The 10323-nt window shown below is 35.3% G+C and overlaps 1 protein-coding gene and 1 pseudogene across 2 annotated transcripts; both read left to right on the forward strand.

The window, feature by feature from the left end:
- The first annotated feature begins 463 nt into the window (after window positions 1–463).
- LOC143575585 (ultraviolet-B receptor UVR8-like) lies at window positions 464–3597 on the forward strand (annotated as a pseudogene). Its single transcript, XR_013142796.1, has 5 exons — window positions 464–546; window positions 705–875; window positions 1047–1082; window positions 1936–2048; window positions 2331–3597. The product of XR_013142796.1 is annotated as an ultraviolet-B receptor UVR8-like (transcript).
- Window positions 3598–4604: 1007 nt separating this feature from the next.
- On the forward strand, window positions 4605–9710 carry LOC143575574 (nuclear pore complex protein NUP85-like). The gene is made up of 18 exons (XM_077059911.1): window positions 4605–5033; window positions 5838–5940; window positions 6020–6130; window positions 6214–6297; window positions 6400–6471; window positions 6555–6611; window positions 6696–6815; window positions 6903–7103; window positions 7203–7313; window positions 7968–8005; window positions 8075–8231; window positions 8307–8465; window positions 8535–8681; window positions 8754–8824; window positions 8914–9001; window positions 9077–9133; window positions 9225–9425; window positions 9508–9710. The coding sequence occupies exons 1-17, from the start codon at window positions 4636–4638 to the stop codon at window positions 9417–9419; spliced, it is 2169 nt and encodes a 722-aa protein (XP_076916026.1). The 5' UTR covers window positions 4605–4635; the 3' UTR covers window positions 9420–9425; window positions 9508–9710.
- Window positions 9711–10323: the final 613 nt, after the last annotated feature.

Raw genomic sequence — 10323 nt, forward strand, 5'->3', positions numbered from 1 at the left:
TTCATAGGAAACGACCAACCCTTGTACCAGAAGGGTAGATCCGCCCATGTCTATATAGTATACACCACCAGCTAAACGTTGGTATTCATTTAATCAAGTCACATCAAGAGTATAACAAGAATATAATATATATAATATACGTGTGGATTTAGTTAATAGAAATAAAAACATAGAATAATTAAACTGGACGGTGCAACACACATGCACGTGTTACTACATACTAATTTCGTTGTTTCAAGTAACATCTATAAAGTGAATAACAGTTCCGTTTAGCCAATGACTTGAAAAAATAATAATAAAATATAAACCGGACGTAACATAACACATTGACAACCGCTCAAAAGCAGGACATATGTTTGATTTGAAGTCGTAGGTAGTTGTCAATTTGATGATGCATCATCCAAGGTCTATATCATATAAAAAGACTAAATTCTAAGCTGTAATATTAACACACAAGAGTGATCATGGAAGACGCCACAACATATGCTGATTCTCCGAAAGTTGTTTCAATTGCGGCCGGAGAAGCTCACACACTCGCTCTCACCGGTAATCGAATATGTAGTTTTGCTATTAAAAAGGGCTGGCAGCGCAGCTTGTTGGCTGTTTGCATAATAGCAAATGATACGAAAGTTTATGAAGAAAACAAAGTATATGTAGTTAATGTAATAATAAAAAGTGTAATGATTTTATTTTTATTTGTGAAGGTGATGGAAGTGTATATTCATGGGGAAGAGGAACTTTTGGCCGCCTCGGTACTGGATCAGAGGCCGATCACCTTTTTCCCGCCAAAGTTGAGTTTAATTCAGCCGAGTTGGGCGAAAGGGTTAAAATCGTGGGAGTGTCGGCCGGGTCTTATCATAGTCTTGCGCTTTCGGGTAATTATGTGTTCTTGTTTACTATTTATTAATTAAGCCTAGAATTAGTGGTATGTTATTGTGAATTGAAAGGATGCTATGCAACATGTTATGTATAAAATTAATCTAAATAATGGAACTGAAATCATTCTTCTTTCTCTGATTTTAAATTATTGTTTTGATATGTTACAGATGATGGGTCAGTTTGGAGCTGGGGTCACAATACTTGTATCCTTGGTGATCATATTCATTTTTAAGACTTTAAGAAAGAGTTAAAAGACTTATTGGATTGCTAACATTCCCAAATATGAATGTTTTAATGTAAAAAATAATATATTTTGCATCCTTTTTTAACATTGAGAACCAGTTAACTAATTGGATCAGGTAGGGTGTTCATTATTTAAATTGGGCACGAAAAACCCAAAATTCAATTGGAACCTAACTCGAATTGGGTATTTGGGTCCTTATCCGAACAGAATTTCTAGTTCGGTCTTCGAATCTATAAATTTTGAACCCAACTACCCAATTATTTGAATTATATAAATTTTATTTTTCATAAAAACTTACATATGTTTTTTAAGGGTGAGATCCGGTACAAATAAAATTAGCTGTACTAAACATACAAATAACTAAAGTAATTATAGTTTTGAACCAGAGTAATTAAGTTATGAAAAATAAAATAGTGTAATATTAATTACTCTAGTTCAAAAGGTATAGTGTAATAATAATTAATCTAGTGTTAATATAAATACTCTAGTTATTTGTACAATTCTCACGATAAAAGCCATTTTTATTGATCCAAGCCATGTTTTATATATATTATTTATTTTTGTTTTTATTTATTCGTCTAACAATTCGGGTTGTTCAAATCAAACCGTATTTGAATATGTCTTTGAATTCGAATTCAGTTTCAAAATTTTCTAATTCGAATAACCCGAATGATCAAGTGAAAACAGTTTGCGCAAGGCAGACGACCTTCAAAGGGATTGAAAGCAAAATTCAGTACCTCTGCTAGGGGACTCAAACGCTTACCACTTCGTCACCCGTGTTATAAGTTTTTGCATCCTTGACACCAATATAGATGGTCAACTCGGGGTCAACGGAGAGAACTCCTTGGCTCCATCTTTGGTAAAAGGATTCCACGGTATAAGCCCTACAGATGGATCAATAACAAAGACTGAAAAAAGACTTAAGGTACCAACATTAAACAACAATCTTCATTACATATTAAAAGGTCTAAATATGTGAGCGCATATGTTGTGTTCATCAACATATGCGCCGCATATGTTGTTGTATATATGTAGTTTGTTAGTTTCATTTTGAATGTAATTTTGATTCTGGAGCAATAAAATTCTCTCATCTTCATTTCATTTTTTCTTTCGTGTTATCGTTTTTCACGATTACATGGTATCAGAGCATGGATATTAAGGCACGATTACAAAATATCCATATAAATAATTACTTAACTTCTTGCAGATATCATCTGTGAAAGCCGGAGGCATGATGTCAGTCGCAATAGACGATCTCGGGTCACTTTGGATTTGGGGCAACTGCCCGCCACAAGACACACCAAACGAAGGCGAAGAATTCACACTTCTCGCCACACAAACTCCACTGCCCGTTTGGGACTTCCATGGTCAAACCGTGGTCAAAGTAGCATGCGGAAATGAACACATTGTAGCATTGGTTAATTCAGATGTAACCCATGAAGGTGGTGGTGATCTTGTATGCTATGCATGGGGCAACAACAATCACGGGCAGCTTGGTTTAGGAGATACCGAGGTCCGGGCAGCTCCTCAAATGATTAAAACATTCAGTACTGAATCATCTTGGGCAGCATATGAACTTGCGTGTGGGGCCTTCCACACGTCTATACTTGCGTATAAAAATGAAGATGGTGATTTTTTGAAAAGTGTATGTTGGACTTTCGGGCTTGGGGAAAACGGGCAGCTCGGGCAGGGGACCAATAAAAAGGCGTTACACCCTGAAATTGTTAAGTCTTTACCGGTTAATGTATGGTTCACATCGGTTGACTGTGGTTTGTTTCATACGAGTGTGGTGTCATCGGTTGGGGATGTTTGGTCGTGGGGGATGGGAAACGGGCTGGGCCTTTGCTATGAGAAGAATGAAGGTGGAGATGCGCTTACTCCACGTGTGATCTCGTGTAATGGTCAACACGGGTCAAATGGGTCAAACTTTCCCGGCCCGATACAAGTGGCTTGTGGGGCAGCCCATACTGTTCTTGTTGCGGATAACGGGTATACGCTTTGGTCTTGGGGGAGGGGAAGAAGTGGGGTTCTTGGAAACGGTCAAGTGGTTGACTTTTTTGACCCGAATCTCGTGTTATGGCCACCGTTAGACCAAGATTTCGAGAAAAACGAGCCCCAAACGATTAATGTCGGGAGCAGCGACAAAGCATATGAAGAAGAGAGTTCAAAAGATGTGACAGAAATTGAAAAGGAACTTTATATAATGGAAAGTTATGCTAGCATTCTTCATGATTCGATTTTTGGGAGACCTTTCGAAAAGGCGAATGATATACCGGTTTCTTTAATGAAGTCGGGTTCTTTTGATGTTCGTAAATCGTGGGACGACATGTTGGAGTCTTGTGATTCTGATACGCTTGTACGGTTAGAAATGTATTATCGTAATATGCTTGTGGGTGTGAAGGATAAGATTATGAAGAGAAAGATTTAAGGGGATGGTTAAAGAGAGTCTTGAATCTTCAACATATATGCATTGAAGATCCTTCTTTACTTGTAGATATTAGGTGTGTGAAAATGATGCATTTTGTATTGTTAAGTTATTTTGTATTGGCAAAATAAGAATAGATTGTAACAATGTTTGTATACTAAGAAACTGGAGCCATGAATTTATATGTAGATTGCAAGATTGTTAGATTAAAAGTAACTAAAATCTCATAATTAACTTCTTAAAACTATTGACCTTTTTCTTACAGTTATTTTTTTTTAATCCATTTTAACCACACGTCCCGTTAAAACCCACAATCATTTGGTTGAAGGTTATACACCTCTGTCACTATTGATGATTAAGAAAATGCTAAACAAATGTTTGTTTGTTTTTGTTATTTTTGTTGGAAATTACAATTGCAACTAAAATATGTAGTGATTTTAAGAAGTCTACTTTAAAGCCGGTGACGTGCTGAAAACTATATTGGGCTGATAAAAGGTTAGATCAATGATTGAATTGATTTTGCCTCATTCAGTTGAAGAAAGTTGGTACTTGGTAGACAAAACGAAATCCGTGCCAAACACTAAACCTAAAAAGGATCATTTCATAAAGAACGGAAGTGCAATTTTATGTAAAAGTTACCATAAAGCATAAAAAGGTGAAACGTGTGTGAATTATTTACGAGTGTTTCAATATGCATGCTCTATATTATTTTTATTATTATTGTTATTATTATTCATGTTAAAAATTTCAACTTTAACCCGCACATATAAAAATTCAAGTCAACCCGAAAATAACTCGTTTATCAAATATATTAAAAGATTTATTTGAAAACAAATAGATAAAATTTAAAGTCAGTAAAACAAATGAGTAATATGAACCTCTTCTACGAGAAAAATAAAGTATAAATATATAAGTTTTTTTTTAAATACCCGATGGATTAACCCGAAACCAACTCACTTTTAAAACTTTTCCATTTTTTATGTAGGGTTTCGAGTTGTGTCAAACAGTTACAGCCCCGGGTGATAAAACCCTTCGAAGCCCTAAAATACACACCCAAACAACCTCCAAATCCCACATCTCCGGCGACATGCCGGGCCTCCTCACACCCTCCGGCGACTCATCATCATCCACCATCATCCCATACACTCCACAATCCAACACACCTACACTCTACACTCTCCACCACGGCCTTCAACCTCCAATCACACCTCGTCTCTCCATCTCTTGGTCCCAAGGCAACTCTCTACGCGTCACTGTTTTCCGGTCACCGGAAACCATCAGTACCACAACTGACGACGAATCCGGAGGCAAGGTGGTGGAATTGAAGCTGAGCGGTGAAGATGTGGATTCGGAAATCAATGATGCTGCCCGGTGGCGGAGGATAGCGTACGGATCAGTGGCGCCGTTTGCGCATTTGCAGAATAAGAAGAATGCTATGCAGGCGTTGGCGGAGCTTCGGCACTCGGTTTCGTACGATGGCGAGTGGTAATTGTGCTGTATTTGTTTTATTTAGGGATTAGGGTTTTGAAATGGTTAAATTGTAGTGTAAATTGTTAGTGTAGGAAGTGTTGGTGGTTTTGAACTTTAGAATTAGGGAAGTCAAATCCCCAAATTTGAAAATTGTGTGATTTTTTTACTCGGTTGTTATTAGGGCTGTAAACTGTAAATGAACCGCATGTTCGGTGAACTGTTTGGCGGGAAGTTTGTTTATGTTGGTTTGTTTAATATGAACGAACACAAACAAAGGCCATGCAGATCTGTTTCAATTCGTTAACGTTTGTTTATGTTTGTTCATTAAAGGTGTTTTTTTAAAATATTTATTAATGACTTTTCTAATATTATCGTATAGATTTATGCAAATTTCTTAGCTACTAAACAAAAGTATATATGAGTATTATGTGATTATTTTATATATAAATTAACATATGAATATGAATGTTAAAACAAACACCAACACAAACTTGTTGTTGGATTGAACTTTTGACACTGATCATTCTCGGTTAGCTAAAACAAATAAAATATTTCACGAACAAGTTCATTTTCTTAATGAACGAACACGGACAAGAAATTTCGTTCGTTTAGGTGTTTGTGAACCGTTTGCTTGTTTGAATAAATCTGAACGGACGAACATGAAAAAGGCCTTGTTTGGTTCCTTTACTGCCCTGGTTGTTATCATTAGGATATTAGAACGAACAAAATGATTAGGTTTTTTGAAGTTATTTCTGATTGTGCTCATGATGCATCTGGAAGTGATTTCTTATAGAATGCTGTCACACTTCATTGAATTAGGTCAAAATATGTTCTTGAGTATAGCAAGGAAATAAATTCGCTTCTAGGAAGCAAGAAATCTAGTCCTACCACTTTAATTGAAGATCCAAAGAGAGTATTGAAGGTAATTCTGTTCTTGAATTGTTAAATTTGTTGCATTTTGTATCTTTAAGAGCCATTAAATTATATAAATTTTATGATAGAATGTTGAGGCGCCAAGTTCTTTGAAAGCCGCATGGGAGCTTCTGGAAATATTTTATGCAGATAAACAATCGCATCCTTGGATCCCGGAACAGCTTGTTGATTGGTTATCTGTAAGGATTCCTAACTTAACCCTCGTTTAAACACCGTTATTGTTATTTTACAGTTAATTCATTTATGGTTATACTTTCATCAGGATTATGATACTCTGTTCTCTGGGCAAGTGCCAAGTGTTCATTTAAAACTGGTTGAGTTTCAAGCAGAACTTATTAATATGCAGGTTTGGAATTGATAATTTGATACTGCATATAACTTATACATTTTGTGTATAGTCTATAACATGTTAAATATACATATTATGAAATTTTTATTCTTTTCTCAGGTTGTTGAAAATGAGCCTGCATATTGGCAAGCAATATCTTCAGCACTTGCAGTCGGCTGGCTAGACATTGTGGTGAGCATACATGCTTGAATCACAAATCGTGAATAAACGTGTTATTGTAACCATGAAGTAAACATTTATAATGCCAATTGTAGGTGAAGTTGTTGCGTTTACATGGATCTTATCAGCTTAATCAGCTAGGAAGTCGTGAGGTTTAATCAAATACTTTTCTAAAGTAATGACTATATGTAGTTCATTGTAGAGTGTATCAACTATCAATGCCATTTATGCTACAGACAGAGAATGGACTTGTAGAAGCAGTTGCAGTTCTCGTATCAAAAATGCCACGTATGCGTGCAGATTTACCAGATGGAAAGTTAGGTGAATGTTATTTTAACAAGTCTGATTTCATGAGGGTAAGAAGCTTAACCAGTTTACACTTTACAATAACCTTTTAAATGAAATTTTATGAAATAAGTATATTAATATTTGATATCTGATAGGCATGGGAGAAATGGCGAGCACAAATAACCAAATTGGATTGCAGTGCATTTTGGCTTCAGTGCAGTCATAATCAAACTAAAGAAAACCTTAAAAGTTTGCTTCAAATTTTGTTGGGAAACACAAGTACTTTGTCGAGTGCCACCTGTCACTGGGTTGAGTTATATATTGCTCACTTTCTATATGTCAGGCCCTTCACTGCGGTCAGTGATATTACTTTTTGTATCATAAGTTCATTTGACCAATCATTAACCACAATTTGTTAATGATGTGTGCCATCAATACGGTTATTATGTGTGCAGGGTTTAGAAAGTATGTATGTTCTAGCTCAAAAATGCGTCCAGTTGAAACCAATTTCTAATCCCAATAAACTCATGAGACATATACTTGGGATTCTTGAAGAAAATACGGAGGTAATGAGCGGCCTAAAGATTAGGCCTGTAAACCAACCAAATGAGTCATGTTTGTGGTCGCTTGTTTAACTTTAACTAAGCAAACGATCGAACACGAAACAAGTAAACGAACGGGGGTTTCTTGTTTGTGTTTGTTAAGAAATTGAACTTGTTCTTGTTTACGGCTCTGAACATAAACAAACCGACATAACTGAACATAGATTAATGAACATGACTGACCAAACAGAATTAGAAGTAAAAATGAATGTCAAAACTTTTTGGCCTAAAAGCTTAATATGGCTAAACTAAATTGCGATGTGTGATATTTTTAATTTCATAAAGTTAGACTAAATTGCAGTGGGCCTAAACTTTTAAAGAATATATAAACTAGCGTATATAAATGAACTTAAACTAAGGAAACATAAATGAATGTAATTGAACAAACGTAATAAATGGACATCACAAACATGAATGAACAAACGAGACATGTGTACATGCTCGCTCATTTAACTAAATGAACAAAAAATGTTTTGTTCATGTTCATTCATTTATTAAATAATCAAACTTCATGCTGAATGGTTCACTGAACGCTTGGCTCATTTACAGGCTTACTAAAAGTTGTTAATTTTATTGTAAATGTAACATACTAACATCTTTAAATTAAAAATTTTTCAGGTTGTATTGGCCGAGTGCTCAAGATCATTTGGTCCCTGGTAAATATTTATTATTATTATGGTTTTCTTTTTATCACGAATTCTCCTTATAATTTTTTTTTTCGGTAGGATGATTGCCCATGCTACAGAGTTGCTGACAGCTGGCAGTGTTGAGGCAGAAATTCTATTAAAAGAAGAACGTGATAATTTAGGTGGAATTAGCATAGAGGAATCCCATAGACTTGTTTATGCTCAAGTGTTAGCTTCTCATGCCTTAACTTGGCAAGTAAGTGCATGTTAATCTTCAAACTACTGTAATCAATTATGTCAGGTAGTTATTAATTTATTGTTTTATTCACAGATCGCTCCAATATATTTGATATCTTGTGTGAAACATGGAATTGGATTGTTGGAAATCTTGCTGTACAAGCAACCCGCATATCACAGTCAAGTTCTTCTCAAAAACATTGAGATATGTCGTATGTATGATCTTGATACTGTGAGCTCCAATGCGATGAAGGTAATACTCGTTTCTGATTTACCATTTTCTTATAATGTATAATTTGAATAATAATTACTATTAAAACAGATTGCTGGTGTGCATCACTGGAAGCACGGTAGAAAAGGTGCAGGCGTTTTTTGGCTACAACAAGCCCAAGATGAAACTCGTCTTAACAGAATCGCTCAGAAGTTGTTTGACTTTGTCGGAAAGTCAATCTCTGATGAGAGTTTTCAGGTATGTGTTTCAGTGTGTATCATCTATAAATTATAAAAAACGAATAATTGGTTGTTGGTATTATATTTGTAGCAATGGGAAGGATTAATAGAATTATTGGGCTCTGAATCTAGAACCGCGGGGGGTCTCGAGTTTCTTCATAAGTACGTTTTGACTTTAGTTAGAAATTTCTATTATTTATTGTTTATTGTATTATTTTGAACTATAAAATTATATAATTGATGCTGCATAGGTATCGGGATTTCAAGAAATCTCTGCAGCAGGTTCAAGATGGTGTTTTAACCGATGCTGCTCGAAAAGCCAGCGAAACCTTAATATTGGTATGTAAAATAAACACATTTTATTTACAAACTATCACATTATATAATGATTTCTTTTGTCTTGCGACACATCAGCTTATGAAAAATCCTTCCACGCCTCAACGGTTTTGGCTGCCTCTTCTGTATGATTCGGTTAGTTATTTATCAACCTTTTGTTATCTCTCTCTCGCGTTTAGTTTGATAATGTGCTATGTTTTATATAATTATATCTTTATATTTGTAGTTGAAGTTGCTCAACTGGCGAGAGCGGCCACTGCTGAACGTATCTCAGACTAATCTTTTATTAAATAAATTGCAAGAATTGTCGGTGGCGAGGCTGCGGCCCGATTACGTCGAGGTGGGACTGCCGCCTCAGGCCCTGAGCTCGGTTAGGGTGGCTCTTGCTACTAATTTAGGGCGCGCTATTCTCGAGGAATGATTTTTGGTATGTTTATTATTATTTATAAATTATAAACATCATTTTAATACTTATTCCTGGGTCTGAATATTAATCATGTCGTTATCAGTTTGATATCAAACAGGAAGAATCAAAGATGGATGAACGAGTGTAACCGAACTATATGACATCCAACAATGTCTGATGACTCGTTTACTGTATCTTTTTAAGGATTTTGTAAACTTTGATGTCTAATCTGGATAATGATGTTGTGAAATTAAGTGAGTTTTTGTAAATATGGAAGTTTTCTCAGTTTTAGATTGAGTTATATGATGAGGGTCAGGGATAATGTCTGCTATTTGTTGAAAAATCAACTTTAAAAATGAGAATTTATGAATTATTATTATTATTTTTGTTTATTCTTGATACCCTGTAAGTACATCCGTCATTCTATGTACATAGACGGTCATAAGCATTGGTAGTCATAAGGGGTATAAACAAGTTGAGTTTATGTTCGTCTAGACTAAGAGTTTTACTTGTTTAACTTACGAGAATTTTGAGTTTCAAGTTTGGCTTGTTTTAGGCTCTATTTAGTATAACCTTGCCCATGAGTTACATATATGTAATAGCAAAGGTGCACACATGAAATCGATTTCTGGATCTTGATGAAAAAACATGATCTTGAATCATATCTTATATTGGAAAATAAAATAAATAAACTTATATAAAGTTATATAATATGTCCGTAATAAAATGTTTGTTCTAAAATATCATAAAGAAATTTGTTCAGTGATGATATATACAGCATATATAGAACATAGAAGATACTTGTAGAGATGTTCAACGAAACCGGTTCCTGGAACCGAACCGGTGGACCCGAACCGGTTCCTACCCGTTTTTTGTAGGAACCGGACCCTATCTGATTCAACCCGATGATCCGTGACCG

This window comes from Bidens hawaiensis, unplaced genomic scaffold, assembly GCF_021521415.1.
Source record: "Bidens hawaiensis isolate Kalapana, Puna unplaced genomic scaffold, B.hawaiensis_p1.1 tig00001412_1, whole genome shotgun sequence".
Taxonomy (NCBI): domain Eukaryota; kingdom Viridiplantae; phylum Streptophyta; class Magnoliopsida; order Asterales; family Asteraceae; genus Bidens; species Bidens hawaiensis.